The 23,008-nt window shown below is 37.7% G+C and overlaps 1 protein-coding gene across 1 annotated transcript in view; it reads right to left on the bottom strand.

Annotated features, from left to right (window-relative positions):
• The window catches only part of ZGRF1 (zinc finger GRF-type containing 1), a 149,353-nt gene that overhangs the window by 71,947 nt on the left and 54,398 nt on the right, over positions 1 to 23,008 (bottom strand). Inside the window, 3 exon segments of the mRNA XM_058293946.2 lie at positions 4,551 to 4,736; positions 6,400 to 6,480; positions 21,161 to 21,211. Of these exon segments, the coding sequence (XP_058149929.1) occupies positions 4,551 to 4,736; positions 6,400 to 6,480; positions 21,161 to 21,211 (318 nt within the window).

The following is a 23,008-nucleotide window of genomic DNA, read 5'->3' as shown; positions in this document are numbered from 1 at the left end:
ATGTTAGTGGATTAAACTCCTCAATCAAAAGACTGCCAGAATAGATAAAAATATATGAGCCATTTATATGCTGTCTACAAGATACTCATTTTAGACCCAAGGATATAAATAGGTTGAAAGTAAAAGATATTTCACACATACATTTACAAAAAAAAAAAGGTGGGGAAGCTATATTAAGGTGGACAAAATAGACTTCAAAAGCAAAGCTGTTATAAGAGACAAAGAAGAACATTATATATTATATTATTAAAAGGGGGCAATAAACCAAGAAGAAATAAGTCATAAATATCTATGTACCTAACCAGGGTGCCCCAAAATACATGAGGCAAACATTGAAAAAACTGAAGGGAGAAACAGACATCTCTATAATAATAGTTGGAGACTTCAAGGTACCACTCACATCAATAGACAGAACAACTAGACAGATGATCAATAAGGAAATAGAGAATCTGAACAATTTGATAAATGATATAGACCTAACAGACAAATAAAGAACAATGTACTCCAAAACAGCAGGATATGCATTCTTCTCAAATGCTCATGGATTATCCTCTAGAACAGCCCACATGTTGGGACACAAAACTGGTCTCAATACATTAAAAAAGATTGATATTATACAAAAAATTTTCTCAGATCATAATGGAATGAAGCTGGAACTCAGAAACAGGCAGAGGACTCAAAAATTCCCAAAGGTATGGAGGTTAAACAATATACTCTTAAACAACTAATGGGTCAAAGAAGAAATTAGAAGAGAAATGAGTAAGTATATTTAGTGAAATGAAAACAGGAACACAACATCAAAATATTTGGGGGAAACACACTTGGCCCAGTGGTCAGGGCGTCCGTCTACCACATGGGAGGTCCGCGGTTCAAACCCTGGGCCTCCTTGACCCGTGTGGAGCTTGCCCACGCGCAGTGCTGATGCGCACAAGGAGAGCCCTGCCATGCAGGGATGTCCCCCGCGTAGGGGAGCCCCACGCACAAGGAGTGCGTCCCGTAAGGAGAGCTGCCCAGCACGAAAGGAAGTGCAGCCTGCCCAGGAATGGTGCCACACACACAGAGAGCTGACACAACAAGATGATGCAACAAAAAGAAACACAGATTCCCGTGCCGCTGACAACAACAGAAGTGGACAAAGAAGACATAGCAAATAGACACAGAGAACAGACAACCGGGGTGGGGGGGGAGGGGAGAGAAATAAATAAATCTTTAAAAAAAAAAAAGAGAGGATCAACAAAACCAAAAATTGGTTCTTTGAGAAGATCAACAAAATTGACAAATCCTTGCCTAGATCGACAAAGTAAAATGGTGTTTTTTAAGTAATGAAAATGCTCTAATATTGATTGAAGTGATGAATGCAACAACTTGTGATTACCAAATGCCACTGATTGTTCACTTTAGTTAAACTGTATCGTTTCTGAACAAAATTAATAAGGAAGGCTGGGGGAAAAAATAAACCAAATGTAATATATGGACTATAGTTAGTAGTAATACTTAGATGATGCTCTTTCATAATTTGTAACAAACGTTTAAAAAAAATGCCAGTATTGGTGGTAGGGTGATGTATGGGAACCCTGCACAATGTTATGTACGTTTGTTTTGTGAGTTTACAACTTTTACTGTACACTTATTGTTTATGTATGTTCACATATGAATGATATACTTCAATAAAAATTTTTAAAATAAAATAGAGTGAAGATGCAAATAAATCGAATCATAAAGGAGAGGGGGAATATTACTACTGACTTCACAGAAATAAAAGAGATCATAAGAGGATACAATGAACAGCTGTACAAATTCCTAGAAACACATGAACAACTCATTTGACCTTAGAAATGATAGAAGACCTCATGAAAACAATCACAAGAGACTAAAACAGTCATCAAAAAACTCCCAAAAATGAAAAGCCCAGGACCAGATGGCATCACATGTGAATTCTACCAATCACTCAAAGAAGATGTAATACTTACCTTGCTCAAATTCTTCCAAAAAACTGAAAACAGGAGGGAGTACTACCAAACTCATCCTATAAAGTCCTATAAAGTCACCCTAATATCAAAGCTACATAAAGATACTATGAGAAAAGAAAATTATAAACCAATTTCTCTTATGAATATAGATTCAAAAACACTCACTGTATTCAAGAGCATATTAAAGAATTATTCATCATGATCAAGTGGGTTTCTTCCTAGGATGCAAGGGAGGTTCAACACCAGAAAATCAATCAGTGTAATATATCACATTAAAAAATAGAAGAAAAAAATCACATGATAATTTTGATTGATACAGAAAAGGCATTTGACAAAATACAGCATTCTTTCTCAAAAGATAGGGATGGAAGGAAACTTTCTCAACATAATAAAGAGCATATATGAAAAATCCACTCTAACATTTTACTCAATGGTGAAAGACTGAAAGCTTTCCCATTAAGATTGGGAACAAGATAAGGATGCCTACTGTCACTACTAGTGTTGAATACTGTCCTAGAGGTTCTAGATAAAGCAATCAGGCAAGAAAAAGAAGTAAGAGGCACCCAAATTGGATAGGAAGAAGTAAAGCTTTTGCTTTTCACAGATGATGTGATCCAATACTAAGAAAGTACCGAAAAATCTACAAGATAGTCGCTTGAGCTAATAAACAAGTTCAACAAAGTGGCAGGATACAAGATGAATATCCAAAAATCAGTAGTGTTTGATATACACTAGTAACGAGTAATCTGAATAGGAAGTCAGGAATCAAATTCCATTTACAATAATGACTAAAAGAATTAAATATTTAGACATAAACTTAACAGGACATAAAGATCCTGTATTCAGAAAACTACAAAACATTGTTAAAAGAAATAAAAAATGACCTAAATAAATGGAAGGAATTCCATGTTCATGGATTAGAAGACTAAATATCCTTAAGATATCTATTCTACCCAAATTGATGTATAGATTCAATGAATTCCAATAAAAATTTCAACAGCCTTTTTGCAGAAATGGAAAAGCCAATTATTAAAGCCCTATGCCAGCCTACCCCTGAGATAGGAAGAGTGGACCCACGGAGACTTAAGAGGAAGAGGAAGCTTGAACCCTTGCAGAGATCACCCACCATCTTGCATCAACACATGGCAAGAGACTTAGGGTGAGAAAATACCTCTTATGGTACTTTTAACTGGAACCCTTAGGGCCTTGTAACTGTAAGCTTTTACTCCCAAATAAATACTCTTAATAAAAGTCAACAGATTTCTGGTACTTTGCATCAGTACCCTTTTTACTGACTGAATAGTAGAGAATGGAGAATAAATGCTTTATTGGTCGAGTTTCTTTTGGGGTGATGGAAAAGCTTTCCTAATGAGTGGTGGTGATGGTAGCAAAACAATGTGAACATAACACCATAGAATTATATAACTGAATATGGCTAAAAGGGGAAATTTTAGGTTTTATATGTATAGTTAACAGAATAAATTTTTTTAAAAAACCATAGGCCTGTACAACTCTAACAGCAAATTTAACGTAAACCATGAACTATAGTTAATAATATAATTATAATAATATTGTTTCACCAATTGTAACAAAAGTACCACACTAATGCAAAGTGTTAATAAGGAAAACTGTGTGTGAGGTGGGGTATATGGAAACTCTATTTGTTTGCATGACTTATCTGTAAAACTACAACTTCTCTAAACCAATCAATAAATTCATAGCAACTACCTGTAGTAGTTCCAAAATGCAAACCAAGAAACTGCAGAATGAAAAAACTGAGGTGTATTCATACAATGGAATAATACATTCACAATGAAAATTAATAAACTATAGCCACACACAACAACATGAATCAATTTCAGGGGCATACTCTGTGCATGGTTCCCTTTATATAAAGTTCCAAAATCAAAACTAACATATTGTCTTATTCAAGAAAGTGATTACTTTAGGGGAGAAGGGAAAGAGTCACCAGTGACAGAGGCCAGGAAGGGAATTTCTGGGATACTAGTTATACTCTGTATCTTAAAGCTGGAGGTTAAATGGTATATTCGCTTTGTGATTCATTATTGAGCACTTATGATCTGTGTGCTTATTCTATATGTGTGTTATTTTTTTATCAAAGGCTTAAAATAAAAGAAAAAAAATCACTTTGAGTTGAAGAGACACTGCTGCAAATACATGCATATCCATCTTACTTAATGCTGTCTATTTTCATCCCAGGGATTTGCCTCTGATAGTAATGAGAAGTGCTCAGGGTCATACTTAATAGGAATTATTAGAAGAAGAAAATCTACTACCTGATAACTTCATGGGCATTTTCTGTACATAATCTGCCTATCTGCTCATGTCATCAATTCCCAGTCTTCTCTTTTAATTCCTAATTCTAAAAACTGTTAATCTATCAAATAAAATATTTTTGCCTTATTTCATTTGAACTGGGACATTACGCTTCTTGTTAATTTCATGAACACCTTTTTTACATAACTGTACAATGATTTAGCTAACTATATTCTCATTACAAAATTTGGTATTGACATAAAGAAATGATTTGGCAAGATGCAACAATAAGAATATTTTTACCTGCAAGAAGTCAATCTGCATACAAGTGCCAGGCAAATATGGTTTCAAAAAACTAATGTCTGCTGTGAAGTTTTCATCCTCAATGCTTTCTGGAAACTGACTGCACCCTGGCTGTGAGCTGTATCCTCTGACCATCACATCACTAGTGGCTGATCCTTTCACTTGGTGCCCTTGAAACTCAATGGGCTTCAGGTAAATTATTAAAAATGAGAACTGTGTAAGTATATAAGTATATATGGATATATATATTCATAATGTATATATAGAAAATAACACAAAATTCAGTTTTCTATTAAATATTACTGAATGTAAATAATTACCAAGGGACTAACATTGAAAACCAGGAAATGGTCCAATGATCCTAAAACATATAAGGGCAACTAATTTAAAATGCACTGATTTAATTGCATCCAAGTTCAACACTTATAAGTATGAATTTTTTTTTTTTTATTATGAACGTAAGGATGAGTAAAGTAAAAATGGGCTAATCAAGCCAGAAAGACTTAGTTGTTCCTTTCTCAGGCTTCCACTCTACAACTTTTTGTAGAGACGTTCTATTATAGACTTAATACATTGTACTCCAATGAAGTCTTTTCTTATCTGTATAGTCACTGTACTGTAAGCCCTGTGAGGGCAGACTTTTTTGCTTCGCCTAGGTATCACCTGCATCTAACACAATGCTTGGCTTCCTCTAGGAAGCAACTGATAAATATAAGATTATCGGAAAGGAAAAAAGGGACACAATGCAGGGAGTGTTTTCCTTACCCTAAGGGTCTTAATCAGGCTTCACACAAGGTGGATGGTGGACTCCCTATTTCACAGGAGAAGATCTAATATCCTATTGCTTTGAGAACAAAGGCTGTAAGAGTATGATTGCAATGCAGACATGTAACTCTGAGAGGTTCTTTCATTCCCCTCAGAGATGTGGTTTACTTTCAGGTTTGAATGACTTTCTCTGCTGCCCCCTTGAGGGTTCTAGGATTTTTATTTCACACTAGGTGACAAAGGAGACCCAGAATGTGGAAAAATAAGATTGCTAATACAGCCAAAGACGATACATAAAGGATTTATTTCCAACTGATGAATTAATGAAATTATAATAATATATAATCTGAACATACTCTTATGCATATTCTAAATAACACATTCGTGATTCTAGATCACACATTTAAAATAAAAAATGGAACCCAAACTGCCACTTATATAAGACTTTTGTTGAAAATATTCTTCTGGATTTAAAAACACGCACATTTCAATAAGAAATTTCTTAAATTTCTCAACTGTTAAAGACTATATTTCTGCTTGACAGGGAATACATATTTCCCACCAGCAAATAGCTCCCTTGTGTTCTATGCTGCCACATAGACCTCTTCCAGAGATGTGATGGACTTTAAAAATAGAATCATAATTGTAAAAAACCAATCACCATCTATATGGGTGTTGTCTCTATCACTTTTTGATGTGAAATAGGCAGTACTACTTAGAGCTTGAGGTTATATATTTGGTCAGAAGTAGAAGTGTATAGACTAAATAATTTAAAGACTATGAAGATATTCATTTTTTTTCCTCATGAAACATTCATCAGTTGCACTTTACATGGCTTTGTGTCCACCCTTGTGTATCTTAAGTATGGGTACTGCATATACTGCAATATTAGCTCATTACTAGTAGAGGGACGGCTCAAGACAAATAAATGGGGTAAGAGTCATTAAAAAGTTTCTCTTGTTCTTAAAATCAGGCTAATTCATTATGTTTGCTAACCTTGTGCCTAGGAAAACTCTTACACTTGTGGAGAAAATGACAGGAAAACACAGTAGTTTAGAAAAATAAGGCTCTTCAGAAATTTTACCTTAGGGATGCATGTGTTTCTCTCTATTTGCTTAGGAGTAACAGCTAGAAAAGCATTCTCTTCAATTCCCAAGGAAAAGAACTAAAATAAAATATCAAAAAGTATGTTAGGTAAGATATTTTTGGGGAAGGATTGTTGAGTTTCATGGGCAAATACTACCAAAATCTAAAGCTAAGTTTGCCCTTTGAAAGAATATTTAAGGCCATCTTGCTTCTTTTTATACCTACATATAACAAGCTATAGATGGTAAAGGAGTGTTCTAGCAGATAAAGTACTCAGGTAATTTTTAAACTCAGCACATTAGAAAATTCTGATTCTAAAATTAATTGAATCTTCTAAACACTAGATAAATTTGATGGGTACATAATTAGACACCCATCAAACCTAATACTTACATAAATGCAGGACATTAATTTTAAAATCATTATGAACTTGAAGGAGGAAAAACTGTAACTTGAGTAACAGTCTATTTAAGGAATGAATTGCCTTTCTGTGTTCATAGATACAGACAATTGCAACTAGTCATTTTTACTTTATCAAGTAGCTGTACAAAATAATAATGATTTTTAAATGAATTGAATAGGTTTAAAAAATGAATCCAACTACAGAAGCTATTTTTTCTATACATTTAGGAAATATGAGGAATGCCAGGTCATGGGGTAATTCTTAGCTTTCTGAGGAATTGCCAAACTGTTTTCCACAGTGACTGCAACAGTGTACATTTACCAAAAAATGAATGAATGTGGGAAGCAGCTGTGGCTTAATCAGTTTGGCTCCTGTTTACCATACGGGAGGCCCTGAGTTTGCGTCCCAGGGCCTCCTTGTGAAGGCAGGCTCGTCCGCACACTGCAGAGCGCCGCCCCACCCACAGGTGCCATGGAGAGCCGACTCAGTAAGGTGACCAAACAACAACAACAAAAAAGGGAGACGAGCAAAAACACAGAAGAACACGTAGTGAATGGACACAGAGAGCAGACAGTAAGCAAGCCACAAGGGGGGAGGGGAAATAAAATAAATACAGACACAGAAGAACGCATAGGGAAGGACACAGAGGGCAGACAGCATGCAAAAAGCCACAAAGGGGGGGGGATGAAAAAAAAAAAAGAATGAATGGGACAACCAGCAAGATGGCAGCAGAGTAAGGAGCTCCTAGAGTCAGCTCCTGCTACAGGACAGTTAGCAAACACCCAGTGCTCTCTGGAGCTAGCTAAAGCACCTGTTTGGGGGCTCCAGGAGGCCAGAAGCACATCCTGCAACATCCTTAAAGGAGGCACAAGCCAAATCAGGAGCTGTTCTGCAGCTGGAATTGAAAGCTCCACTTCCGAAAAAATGGGAAAGGAAGAGTCAGTTGGGCACCAACTTCAGTTACTGATAAGTAAATTCAGTGGACTAAAATATAATCCTGAGAAGATCTAAAGTTTGAACCTGTCCAAGTCAGAAAGAGGCTGATAGCACCATCTTTACTCCACACCTGGCATGAGGGGAAGCAGGGCAGACTGAAAATCACAGTGCTGGTGGGGACCAGCTTCTTTCCATCCAGGTCAGATTGCAGCTCTAGCCAAGGCCCCAACCCCACCTCCAGCAGGGAGGAAGCTGCGGGGACCTGCACCAGCCTCATCAGGAAATTACTGGCCAAGCTGCATAGGCAGGTGATCATCCTGCTTTGGCAGCACAAGCTGCCCCAGGAGCTATTCTGTGGCTGGAATTTGAAGCTCCATTTCCCAAAAACAGGGGAGGAAGAGACGGTTGGCCACCAATTTCAGTTACTGGTTGATGGATTCAGCTGGCTAGAGTATAACCCCAAGAACAGCTAAAGTTCTTATCCAGGTCAGAAAGATGCTGGTAGCTGCCATTTTGACTCTGCCCCCAGCACAAGGGGAAGCCAAGCTGACTGAAAATCACAGTGACGGTAGGAACTGTTTTCTTTCACCCAGATCAGCCTACAGCCCCAGCCTAGGCATCAGCCCCACTTATGCAAAGTAGGAGGCTGGCAGGCCCTACACCAGCCTATCCAGGTAACTGCAGATGCATTTGGCTAGCACAGACTGAATAACTGGAAGTCTATCAGGGCAACCCTGGACATCTTGGACTCATATCTTAGAATGCTGCTAACACCGACAGCTCTATCCCTGCCCCAGGCAGGGGAGAAAAGGACATGAAGTTTCATCAGTCTGTTTGGGCAACTAGAGTGTAGGCCTGCATGTGGATTATTCCACATAGCTGTGACTGTCCCTACCCCTAGCAAAGGAGAAAGTTGGGAGAAGCTTCACGGGTCCCTGGGGCAATGAAGGCAGCTGAAGTCTCCACAGCTTATAGCAACAACTATATCCTTGGTCCCTACTGCACAACTAGCAAAGGAGAAAGGGCAGGAAGCTCTAAACTAAAGAGAAAATCTGCACACAGAATACTATAGTAAGCCAGGTGCCAAGACACCAACAACAAATTACAATGCACACCAAGAAAAAGGAAGATATGGCCCAGTTAAAGGAACAAGATAAGCCTCCAGATGACATAAAGGAGTTGAGACAACTAATCATAGATGTTCAAACAAATCTCCTTAATAAATTCAATGAGATGGCTAAAGAGATTAAGGATATTAAGAAGACCCTGGATGAGCACAAAGAAGAATTTGAAAGCATACATAGAAAAATAGCAGGTCTTATGGGAATGAAAGGCACAATAAAAGAAATTATAAACACATTGGAGGGAAGCGGCTGTGGCTCAATCAGTTGGGCTCCTGTCTACCATATGGGAGGCCCTTGGTTCGCATCTCAGGGCCTCCTTGTGAAGGCAAAGCTGGCCCGTGCACCGCAGACAGCTAGCATAGCAAGATGATGCAACAAAAGGGAAACAAGCAGATACAGAAGGAAAAAAAAAAAGGCACAGCAAATGAACACAGAGAAGAGACAGCAAAGAAAGGAACAAGGAAGGGGGGAGGGGAATAAAGAAATAAACAAAATTTTTTAAAGTTATAAAAAAAAAAAACACTGCAATCATATAATAGCATATTTGAGGAGGCAGAAGAAAGGATTGGTGAGCTTGAAGAAATGGCTCTGAAAGTGAACATACAAAAGAACAGATGAAGAAAAGAATGGAAAAAATTGAACAAGGTCTCAGGGAACTAAATGACAGCAAAAGAGTTGCAAACATACATGTTATGGGTGTCCCAGGAGGAGAAGAAAAGGGAAAAGGGGCAGAAGGAATACTTGAAGAAATAATGGTAGAAAATTTCCCAACCCTATTGAAGGGCATAGGTATCCATGTCCAAGAAGCACAATGTACTCCCATCTGAAAAAATCCGAATAGACCAACTCTGAAACACATACTACTCAGGACGTCAAGTGCCACAGACAAAGAATATATTATGAGAACAGCAATGGAAAAGCAATGTGTAACATACAAGGGAAACCCAATAGGATTAAATGCTGATTTCTCACCAGAAACCATGAATGCAAGAAGACATTGGTGTAATATATTTAATACACTACAAGAGAAAAAGTTCCAGCCAAGTATCTTATATCCAGCAAGAACGTCTTTGAAAAATGAGGACAAGCTTAGAATATTCACAGATAAACAAAACTGAGAGAATTTCTAACCAAGAGAACAGATTTTCAGGAAATTCTACAGGGTATGATAATGCCTGAAAAGAAAAGAAAGGAGAGAGAGGCCTATAAGAGAGTCTAGAAATGAAGATTATATCAATAAGAGTAATTAAAAGTGTCAAAAGAGTGGTGAAAATAAAATATGACAGATAGGACACAAAATGTAAGGAATAAGCTTAACCAACGATGTAAAGCACTTATATTCAGAAAACTGCAACTCAATTTTAAAAGAAATCAAAAAAGGCCTGAATAACTGGAATAACATTCCATGCTCATGGATTAGAAGACTAAATACCATTAAGATGTCAATTCTATTCAAATTGATATACAGATTCAAGGCAACCCCAATAAAAAGTCCCCCAGCATTTTAAAAAAATTGAACATATGATTATCAAATTTATTTGGACGGTTAAGAGGTCCTGAATAGCCAGAAACATCTTAAAAAGGAAAAGTGCACTCTCCTATCTAGACTTTAAATTTTATTACCTAGCTGTAGTGGTAAAAACAGCACGGTACTGGCATAAAGATAGGCACACAGATCAATGGAAACAAACTGATGGTTCAGAAACAGACCCTCACATGTATGGTCAAGTGATTTTTGACTAGCCTTTTAAATCCACAACACAACTTGGGCAGAAGAGTCCATTCAAAAAATGGTGCTGCAAGAACTGGATATCCATAGCCAAAAGAAGGAAAGAGGACCCCTGTCTCATACCTTATCCAAAAGTTAACTCAAAATGAATCAAAAACCTAAAAATAAAAGCAAGAACCATAAAGCTTCTAGTAGACATTGTAGGAAAATATCTTCATGAGCTGGTAGTAGGTGGTGGATTCTTACAGGAGATAAGAGGAGGACTGAGATGGACTACTGCTGTTTAATGTATGTAGCAGTTTTAATTAGTTTTACTGTAAAAGTGTGGAAATGTATAGAGTAGACAGGAACACATAATAACAGTTTATAAATGGGCATGTGGCTGAAAATGGTAGTTTAGGTATGTAAATGCCAATTAACAGAATGCTAGAAAATATTCTAGCAACAGAATAGCACAGTAAACCAAGAGGTAGATGAGAATTGTGGTTGATGGTACACATGCAAAAGTGTCCTTTGTTAGCTAGAGCAAATGTACATCACTATTGCAGAGTGGTGGGAATGTGCAGAAGCATGGAAAAGATACAACTGGAGTGATCTATGGACTGTGGTTAGCAGTAATAATACAATATTCTTGCATCTGTGCCAAAGAGGTACTGTGTTGATAATGGTGCAGTATGGAAAATGTGTGCCAAATGTACACTATGCATGTGGCAACAATCAGATGATATTATATTATCTGTAACAAATGATCTACCACAGTGTGGTGTGTTGATAGAGGGGTGTTGTTTGGGAATTCTGCACATGTGCATGATTGTTTTATAAGTTTACAACTTCTCACATAAAAAACATATTTAAAAATAATAATAGGGTGGGTTGGGGGGAAAATACACCAAATATAAGATAAGGACCATAAATAGTAGTAAAATTTTGACAATATTCTTTCTTAATTTGTAACAAGCATCTCACGACAATGCAAGGTGGTGGTGGAGTGTTGATGTATGGGACCCCTGTATGATGTTATGCATGGTTGCTTTGTAAGTTCACAACTTTTACTATACACTTATTGTTTATGTATGTTCATATATAAATGATATAAAGATAATAATAATGGAACATTGGGGGAAAATACTTTGGTCAGTAGCAATATTTTGACAATGTTAATCATTAATTAAAAAGGTTTAACAACAATGTAAGGTATTAGTGGTAGAGTGAGGTGCAAGAGTCCTGTATGATGTTATATGTGTTAGTTTTGTAAGCTCACAACTATTACTGTACACTTATTGTTTACATATGTTTATGTGTGAATGATATACTCTAACAAATTAAAAAATTTTTAATTTCCTATATCTTGCCATCATCTCCAGCACTTGTAATATATACACATATATTTAATAGGAGCCATTCTAGTGATGTGAAATAGAATTTCATTGTGGTTTTGACTCACATTTACATAATAGCTAATGACGAGGAACATCTTTTCATGTACTTGTTGGCCACATATATATCTTCTTTGAAGAAATGTCTATTCAAGGCTTTTGTACATTTTTTAATTGAGTTTTTTTTTTGTTGAATTGTAAGATTTATTTATAAATTCTGGATATTAAACCTTTATCTGATAAGTGGTTTTCAAATATTTTCTCCCATTGTGTGGGTTGTTATTTTACTTCCATGATAAATACCTTTGAGGCTCAGACACTGTTCATTTTGATGAGGCCCCATTTATCTTTTTCTTCTTTTGGTACTTATGCTGTGGGTGAAAAGTCTAAGGAACCACTGCCTAACACGCAGTCCTGAAGCTGCTTCCCTGAGAGTTTTATAATTCTGATTCCTATATGAAGGTCTGTGGTCCATTTTGAGATTATTTTTGTACATGCCATGAGGTAGAGGACCACCTCCATTTTTTTGCATAAGGACATTCAGTTTTCCCAAAATCATTTTTTTGTAGAGACTATTCTTTTCTAATTGAGTGGACTTTGCAATTCTGTAAAAAATCAATTGGCCATCAATATGAGGGTTTATATCCGAACTCTCAATTAAATTTCATTAGTCTACATATCTATCCAAAACACCAATACTTTGCTGTTTTGAGTACTGCAGCTTTTTAATAAGTTCTAAGATCAGGAACTATGAGTCATGTAACTTTATTCTTCTTTAGATTGCTATGGCCATTTGGGAATCTATAAATAGCTTTGGATAGAATTGCTATCCTAACAATATTCAGTATTCCAGTCCATGAACATGGAATGCCCTTCCATTTCCTTAGTTCTTCTTTCATTTCTTTTGCAATGTATTGTACTTTTCTGTGTACAAGTCCTTTACATCCTTGGCTATATTTAATCCTAGATATTTGATTCTTTTAGTTGCTATTGTAAATGGGTTTTTTCCCCTTGATTTCCTCTTCGGATTGCTCACTACTACAGTATAGAAACACAACTAATTTGTGCTCATTCTACTTGTACTCCACCACCTTGCTGATTCATTTATTAGCTCTTATAGCACTGTTGTGGATTTTCAGAATTAAGATCATGTCATCAGCAAATAGGGAAAGTTTTCATCTTCCTTTCCAATCTTCGTGCCTTTTAATTTTTCTCTTGCCTAATTGCTCTGGCGAGAACTTCACTAGAATGTTGAACAAGTGGCTACAGTGGGCATTCTTGTCTTGTTCCTGATCTTGAAAGGAAAGTTTTCATTCTTTCACTGTTAAGTATGATATTAGCTGTGGGTTTTCCACATATGCCCTTTTTCATATTGAGGAAGTTCCCATCTATTCCTAGTGTTCTACGTGCTTTGCTCAAGAAGTGTTGCTGGATTTTGTCAAATGCCTTTTCTGCAACAAGGAGATGATCGTGATGTTTTCTGTCATTCTGTAAATGTGTTCTACTTACATTAATTGATTTTATTATATTGAAACACTCCTGCATACCTGGGATAAATCCCACTAGGTCATGATGTGTAATTCATTAAACGTGCCATCAGAATAAGTTTGCTAGATTTTGTTGAAGATTTTGCATCTATAATTATAAGGGATATTGGTCTATAATTTTCTTTTCTTATGGTATCTTTATTTGGCTTTAATATCAGGGTGATAGTGGCTTCATAGAATGAATCTGGGAGTATTACCTCCTCTTAAATTTTTCAGAAGAGTTTTCGCAGTACTGGTATTAATTCTTCTTTGAATGTTTGATAAAATTCATTTGTGAAGCAATCTGCTCCTGAATTTTTCCTTTTTGGGAGATTTTTGATTACTGTTAAAATCTCTTTACTAGATATTGGGTTGCTGACATCTGCTATTTCTTCTTGACTCAGTGTACGTAGTTTGTGTGTTTCTAGGAAGTTGTCCATTTCATCTCAAATACCTAATTTGGCGAACATTTTCCAAAGTATCCTCTTATAATTCTTTTTTATTGGTGAACATTTCCAAAGTGTCCTCTTATAATCCTTTTTTATTTCTGTGGTCAGTAGTAATGTCCTCCTTTTCATTTCTGATTTTCATTATTTATGCCCTCTCTTTTTTCTTTTGTCAGTCTAGTTAAAGTTTTGCCAATTTTCTTGATCTTTTCAAAGAACCAACTTTTGGTTTTGTTGATTCTATTGTTTTGTATTCTCCATTTCATTCATCACCACTCTAATCTGTTGTATTTCCTTCCTTATGCTCACTTTGGGCTTAGTTTACATTTAAATTAATATTGTGGAGCAGTATATCTCAAGTGGTTTAGTGCCTAATTCCCTTGTACAAGGTTCTGGGTTTGATCCCCAGTACCTACTAAAAACAAAACAAAACAAACAAAAAACAACTCTCTTCGTGGACTGGCTGCAGCTCGGTGAATGAATGCCTGCTTCCCATATATCAGGTCCTGGGTTCAATCCCCAGTACCTCCTAAAAACAAATAAATAAAATAAAAATAATTTCTGATATTTTGCTACTTTTTTCATTTTAAGTCTTAAATATTTTTTACCCTCAATTCTTCCATTAATTAACACTTTTGTATTTATTTGATATTTTTCTATTGTACCACATTGAGTCATTTCTCATTATTATCTGGAAATATTTTTCATATATTTTCTTGTGATTACCATGGGGTTAAATTTGAATACCCTAAAAATATAAGTCATTTGTGTTTTGACCCCAACTATACTTGAATAGCATAAGCATACACTGTTTCTGTAATCCTCCATCCCATTTTTTGTACTTGTTACAAATTATGTCTTTGCACATGATACGTACAAAACCACAGATTTATCATTTCATGCATTTGCATTTTATGCATTTGCATTTTAGCACCTGTAAAAAGATTAGAGTTACATACATAAAAAAGCAAAACACAATATTACTTGCATTTATAATTATTCAAGTGGTTAACTTTTACTGGAAGCCTTTATTTCTTTATGCTGCTTTGATCTACTGTCTAGAGTCCTTCCCTTTCAGTCTGAAGAACTGTCTTTAGCATTACTTATGGGGCAGGTCTAGTGCTAAAACTCTCTCAGCTTTTGTTTAACTCTCATTTTTGAAAGAAAGTTCCGCCACATGTCAAATTCTTGGTTAGCAATTGTTTTATTTTTTTCTTTAAAAAAAAAAAAAGATTAATTTCTCCCCCCCCCCCCCCCCCACTGTCTGTTCTCTGTGTTCTTCTGTGTCTGTTTGTATTTTCATTAGGTGGCTCTGGGAACTGATCATGGGACCTTCTGGAGTGGGAGACAGGTGATCATTCTCTTGCACCACCTCAGCTCCCTGATCTGCTGTGTCTCTTATTGTCTCTTCTCTGTGCGTTATCTTGCTGCACCAGCTCTCTGTATGGGCCAGCACTCCTGTGCAGGCCAGCACTCCAAGTGGGCCAGCACTCTACATGGGACAGCTCACCACACGGGCCAGCTTGCCTTTACCAGGAGGCCCTGGGAATCAAACCCTGGACCTCCTACATGGTAGACTGGAGCCCAATTGCTTGAGCCACATCCGCTTCCCAGCAATTTTTTTTTTTAACACTTTTAAGCGTTTCAAACCACAGACTGCCTCTGTGGTTTCTGATGAGAAATCAGCATTTAATCTAATTGAGACTCTGTTGTACACACCATGTTACTATTCTCTTACAGAACTCTCTTCTTGTCTTTTGCACTTGACAATTTGACCACCATGTGTCTGGGTGTTTTTGTTTCTAGGCTTCTCAAGCAAATATCATGAAATGGCTTAGCTTAAATAATGGGAATTTATTCACTCATGGTTCTGAGGTCAGGAAAATATCTAAAACATGGCATCATCAAAGTGATACTTTCTTCTTGAAGATGGTGATGTTCGGGAGATGGCTGTTGGTGATCCTTGGTTCCTCTGTTACATGACAAGGCACATGGTGGGATCTCCTGGTATCTTCCTTCTCTTCTGGTTTCTGATTCAGTTTCTTGCTTCCTGTGGCTTTCTGCGTATAAAAGACTCTAGTAATAACATTAAGACCCATTCTGATTGAGGTGAGTAACACCATAACTGAAGTATTCTCATCAAAAAATCCTACTTATAAAGGTGTTTTAGTTTCCTGGGCAGCTTAAGCAAGTACCAGGGAATGGTTCAGCTTAAACAATGGGATTTATTCACTTGACTTTCAGGCCAGGAAAAGTGTCCAAATCAAGGCATCATCAAGGTGATGTTTTCCACCCAAAAACTGGTGCATTCTGGGGCTGAATGCCAGTGTTGCTTAGCTCCTCTGTCACATGGCAAAGTACATGGTGGCATCTCCAAGTCTCTCCCTTCTCATGCTGGCTCTGTTGAGTTTCAGCTTCTGGCTACTCCCTCTGTGGCTTTCTCTCTTTCACATCTGAATTCATTTCACTTATAAAGGGCTCCAGTAATAAGAAAAGACCCATCCTGATTGGGGTAGGCCACACACACCTTCAATAAAGGAACCTCTTTAAAAGGTCCAACTAACAGGTCACATTCACAAGAGTAATAGTGAATTAAATTAAAGAACATAATTTTCTGGGACACATGCAGTTTCAAATACCATAATAGGTATATTTCTCTTTAAGCTAATCCTGTTTGTTGTTCATTGGGCATCTTAGATGTACATATTCACATCTTTTACTAAATTGGTAAAGTTCTCTGCCTTTAGTTCTTTGAATAGTTCTTCTGCTCCTTTCTCTTATTCTTTTCCCTCTGCAACTCCCATAATGCACATATTGGTACACTTCATGGTGTCTCAGAGATCTCTTAGTCTACCTTTACTTTTTCTAATTGATTTTTCTTTCTGCTCCTCATCCTAACTCATTTCACTTGTACTGTCTTCTAATTCATTTATTCTTTCTTTTGCCAGCTCCAGTCTGCTTTGAACAGCTCTCTCCCCTTTTCCATTTTAGTTACTATGGTCTTCAATTCCAGTAGTCCTGTTTGGTTGTTTTTTAAACTTTCTATCTTGTTATTGAAATTTTCATATTGCTTATTTATGTTTTCATGAGAGACTTTAGTTCTTTTTCTGTATTTTCCTTCATTTCCTTGAGCAAACTGAAGATTTTTTTTTTAAAGTCTTTGGTATATCCATAGTCAGTCTTCTTTGTTGGTGTTTTCGTGTTTTACCTTGTTCCTTTGGATGGGCCAGGATTTCCTGTTTCTTTGTCATGTAATCTTTTATTGCAATGTACATTTTAATATTTTAAAATGTTAACCCTGGGTTTTAGTTTTGTTGTTTTGTTTTTAGCTTATGTTCATGAAAAGCAATGTCTTTAGACTGTGCCATTAATTAATTAAAGAGAGGGCGGCGGACTTGGCCCAGTGGTTAGGGCATCCGTCTACCACATGGGAGGTCCGCGGTTCAAACCCCGGGCCTCCTTGACCCGTGTGGAGCTGGCCCAGGTGCAGTGCTGATGCGTGCAAGGAGTACAGTGCCACGCAGGAGTGTCCCCCGCGTAGGGGAGCCCCATGCGCAAGAATTGCGCCCCGTAAGGAAAGCCGCCCAGCGCAAAAGTGCAGCTTGCCCAGGAATGGCACCGCACACACAGAGAGTTGACACAACAAGATGATACAACAAAAAGAAAGCACAGATTCCCGTGCCGCTGACAACAACAGAAGCGGACAAAGAAGACGCAGCAAACAGACACAGAGAACAGACAACCGGTGGGGGGAAGGAAGGGGGAGGGGAGAGAAATAAATAAATAAATACATAAATCTTTTTAAAAAAATTAGTTAAAGAGAATGTTATCTAAGAAGCTGCATTTCTTTTCCAGAGTTGTTTCACACCATCCTTTGGGCCCTCTGCTGGAAAAGTAGAATAAAGGCTCAAATAATGCCTTTTTAATTGTATCCTCCAGCATTATAGATGGAGGACATTACTGTATCATATCTCTGTGAATGTAAAATATCTTGTACATGCTTTATGATACATAGTAGTGACCATGCTATATCACACCTGTTCTCCCCCAGATGGCAACCTCATCCCTTTGCTTGTTTTTTGTGTAAATTGTCTCCTTGTTGTTGGTTTTTTGCTTGTTTGCTGACTCTTTTTTTTTGCTCTTTGTCTGCTTGTTGTGTTTGTGTTTTTTTTTTTCTTTAGGAGACACTAGAATCGAACCCAGGACCTCCCATGAGATGCACGCACCCAAATGGTTGAGCAACAACTGCTCCCTGTTCATTTTGGTTTGATTGCTCATTGTGTTATCGTCATTTACTTGTTGTGTTTGCTCATTGTCTGTTTGCTGCCTGCTCATTCTCTGTCTTTTTTAGAAGGCAGTAGAAAACAAACCCAGGATCTCCCGTGTGGGAGGCAGGCGCTCAACTGCTTGAGCCACACCCACCTCCTCATACCTGTTTTTAATCATGTTATTCTAAAATGTTTTCTTTCCAGATGATGATTGAGAAGCTAATAAAAAATGGTACCAGGTACCATAACAGTAACAGAACTTGCTATTTTCTGGGGCTTTTGTTTTTTAACATTTTTTTCTTTTTCTTTTCTAATGGAGTATACTGGATGTCTCTATAATTTTGTTCAGATGACTATAGAACATGGAAAACCTGTTGCTGCTGTTGATGCATAACATACTGCTATTGGTCTTTTTATATAAATATATATACACACATATATACATACAATTTGGATTTTTAGAAACTTCAGCTATGCTGTCAACTTTGGAAAAAATATCCCAGTTGTACTACATTGAGATGGCATTGTACAGAAATTAATGGCCATATTGGTCTAGAAACATAATTAATTTTCTTTTCCATTTGTACCAGGGTAACACACTGTATTAAATATGTAAAGTCTTATCCACATGGGCTTGATTACAGAAACTAGTATTCTCTAAACAATGAAAAAAAAGGAAAAAGAAACACTCTGGGTTTAGTCCCTGAGGTATCTCTTTCCTGACTTTTTTTTTTCAACTAGTGATCTGACAGTGATCTTGAGTGCCAGGACCTAACAAACCAAACAAACCAATGCAAAAACGCCTTTCACAGCCTTTATAAATTGGCTTTGCATTGGTTTGTGCTTTCCTTCAGAATTCACCCCTCCTGTGAACGTCAGCCCAAGACAAATGCTAAGTACAGAGTCTTCCCAGGTTTTCTGGGCCTGAGTCAAGTTCTGAGCTTGCACTTGCTAGTGGCCTAAGGAGTTCTCCTATTCACAGGAATTTGAATTCACCCTCTACTCCCTAGAAACAGACATTCTCTGGGGTGCTCCATCACAGAACTTAAAGCATACAAAACCTTTGCACCAGGTCACCTGACTCAATTGTTTCTTACACTGATTTCATTGTCCCAAGTTGCTTTTGCCTAGAGGGCAGATTCTGGAAAGGGGGGTAAGCTAGAGATGAGTTTCCTAGGTTAGTCTTTCCAAGCCAGAAAGAGGCCAGGGACCCACAAAGGGAGTACCAGATGGCTACCACTACCATGGGAAAGGGATGCAGCACACCAATTTTCAGTTTGTAAGTTCCTTCCATCACCAATGTATATGAAGAGGCTGTATCAGAAAAGCTGTGGTAAGAAAGATACATTACAAAAGTACAAATACACTAATTTAATGCCAAAGTCAGATTTAAATAATTTTTCTTTCAAAAGATTATAAGATAGAGGGGAAACGGACTTGGCCCAGTGGTTAGGGCGTCCGTCTACCACATGGGAAGTCCGCGGTTCAAACCCCGGCCTCCTTGACCTGTGTGGAGCTGGCCCATGCGCAGTGCTGATGCGTGCAAGGAGTGCCCTGACACGCAGGGGTGTCCCCCGCGTAGGGGAGCCCCACGCGCAAGAAGTGCGCCCATGAGGAGAGCCGCCCAGCGTGAAAGAAAGTGCAGCCTGCCCAGGAATGGCACCGCCCACACTTCCCGTGCCGCTGATGACAACAGAAGCGGACAAAGAAACAAGACGCAGCAAATAGACACTGAGAACAGACAATCGGGGGAGGGGGGGAAATTAAATAAATAAATAAATCTTTAAAAAAAAAAAAAAGATTATAAGATAGAGCCAAGAGTGCCTACAACTGAAAGCAGGAGGATTGCATCCAGCATCCATGTGGAATCTAAGCCCTCTCTTGACATAGATGTGGAGTGGACACAAGCAATTCAAGGTCCACAGGATGGAGGAATAGAGTAGAGTGGACTTAACTGATAATCTATTCATGAACTATTGTGATTAGTAATCAAAGAAAACGTGGCATTGGTGTGGAGAAAGTGGCCATGGTGGCTGCTGGGCGTGGGGAATGGGAGGAAGAGATGAGATGTAGAGGCGTTTTCAGGACTTGGAATTGACCTGGGTGATGCTGCAGGGACAGTTACTGGACACTGTATGTCCTCCCATGGCTCACTGGGTGGAACGTGGGAGAGTGTGGGCTATGGTGTGGGCCATTGACCATGAGGTGCAGCGGTGCTCAGAGATGTATTCACCAAATGCAATGAATGTCTCATGATGATGGAGGAGAGTGTTGTTATGGGGGGAGGAGTGAGGTGAAGGGGGTGGGGGGTAATATTAAAAAAAAAAAAAAGAAAAAGAAAAAAAAGACAAAAAAAAAAGATTATAAGACCTTCTCATTACAGTGAGAGTACAATAGACTTTAAAAATTATGTGACATTTACTTAAATGGTAACTCATTCTAGAAAAAAAAAACGGTGATAATGTTTATTTGCGATTTATACTTTGTAATAACTGTCCTACAAAAAGTGTAAGGACTATTTTTTCAAGAGAAAAAAGCAGAATAAGAATGTGATTATTTTCATGCTAAACTGTGTAGTTTATTCATGTATTTATGAATTTATATATTTGATATTGTTAAAAGGGGTGAAAATGGTGTGTTACCACGACACTGATATTTTTGTTTCATTTGTGCAGTTCTGGGCAACAGAGCTGAAGATATAATTGTCAATGGCAATTCTTCGGTTCGGTAAATCTTGCTAATTTGCAAAATTAGCTTTATAATAAAGGATTTGTTGTTTAACCAAATTATATCGATCACACAGGGCATTTAAACAAAAGATAGAAAGGTCATCTAAATGGGCAAGGAAGCAATGAAGTACAAATGCATTTGAAGTTGACAATATATAATACAAACTTAAAATATAAATACATATAATTTCTGTATATTATACATTTTAAAAGATAACTCACCTGCAAGGATGCAAGTGGCTCACTTGGTTCAACTTCATTTTCTTTTAGCACCTGAGGAATATAAAATTAATATAAGTAAATCAAAAGGCAATAGTAATCACAAAATAAAAATACAAATTTCTATTAGATATAAGAAACATATAAACAGCATCACTAGAGATAACAAAACAAAAACTAATATGGAAAAGAGGATGTGGCTCAAGTGACTTAGCTCCCGCCTACAACATGAAGATCCCTGGCTCAGTTCTCAGTGCTTCCTGAAAAAGACAGCAGGCTGACACAGCAGGCAGGCACAGCAAGCTGATGTAACAAGAAAATACAGCAAGAGACACAAAAAGAAAAAGAGGACGTAAGAGGAGACACAGCAGTGTGGGGGCAGAGGTTCCTGGTGCCTCCTGAAGAGGACTAGCAGGATGGTGAGCTGGCTCAACATGATGACGCACAGGAAGATAAACATAATGGGAAACACAACAAAACAAGGAACAGAGGTGGCTCAAGAGATTAGGCGCCTCCCTCCCACATCGGAAGTGCTGGGTTCAGTTCCTGGAACCTCCTAAAAGAAACAAGACAGACAGACACAGCAAGTGCATGCAGAGACAGGGTGGGGAGAAAAAAAATACTGAAAAAAAAAAAAAACTACTACATTAAAATAAGACACTATTTTCACTTATCAAGAATTTTAAAAGCCTTTACCAGTACTGGTAAGAATAAAGTGAAATAAATATTCATACTGTAAAACATGAAGCTTTTTAGATTATATACCAAGAACCTCAGAAAATTGCTCCTAGCCTTTCAAGTACTCAAGTCCAATTCTAGGAATCAAATGTAAGGAAATAATTTAAAATGTAAGCAATGGGGAAACAGATTTGGCCCAATGGATAGGGCATCCGCCTACCACATGGGAAGTCCAAGGTTCAAACCCAGGGCCCTCCTGACCCGTGTAGAGCTGGCCCATGTGCAGCGCTGATGGGCACAAGGAGTATCATGCCACATAGGGGTGGTCCCTTGCGTAGGGGAATGATACGTGGAAGGAGTGCACCCTGTAAGGAGAGATGCCCAGAGCAAAAAAAGAGCAGCCTGCCCAGGAATGGCGCTGCACACAAGGATAGCTGACGCAGCAAGATGACGCAACAAAAATGAGACGCAGATTCTGGGTGCTGTTGACAAGAATAAAAACGGACACAGAAGAACACACAGCGAATGGACACAGAGAGCAGACAACTGGGGGGGGGATAAATAAAACATAAAATCTTAATGGAAAAAAAGTAAAAAAATAAAATGTAAGCAATGATTTAAGTGTAAAAACATTTACTGAAGTATTATTTATAATAGCAAAATGCTGGAAACAACCTAAATGTTCAAAATTAAGGGAACTATTTGTCCAAAGCATGGGATATCCATATGAAGGAATTGTAAGTAATCTTTAAAAAGTATGTTAAAGAACACTTTTTAATGATGTGAAAAAATACAATATGGTATTGTGGCAGTTCAATATTATTTATGAATTCTAAAAAGACATATAGATTATGTTTGTAAACTGGTCTGTTCCCCTTTGATTTAAATTCAAAACTTTTAGGTTTACTTATGTAAATCAATTCAGGGTTGAGTCCCCCCTGCTTTGGGCTATGTAAATGAACTTTCAATCGAGAAGATGCACAGAAGAAGGCAAAGGAAGAAAAGAGAGCTCCATAGACATGGAAAAGGAGAAACCGTCATCATTTCAGTCCTGCCATGTGACAGAAAGGAGAAGACTCAAACAGCTAAAGAACAGGGGAGAGCTGAGCCACTCACCTGAGAGTCTGCAGCAGGAAACCAGAGCCCTGAGCAGCTGAGAAGGCCCAGAAATAA

The sequence above is a fragment of the Dasypus novemcinctus genome, chromosome 1 (assembly GCF_030445035.2).
Source record: "Dasypus novemcinctus isolate mDasNov1 chromosome 1, mDasNov1.1.hap2, whole genome shotgun sequence".
In the NCBI taxonomy this organism is placed as follows: Eukaryota; Metazoa; Chordata; class Mammalia; order Cingulata; family Dasypodidae; genus Dasypus; species Dasypus novemcinctus.
The sequence above is the reverse complement of the archived record's forward strand: the minus strand, read 5'-3'. Positions and strand labels throughout refer to the sequence as shown.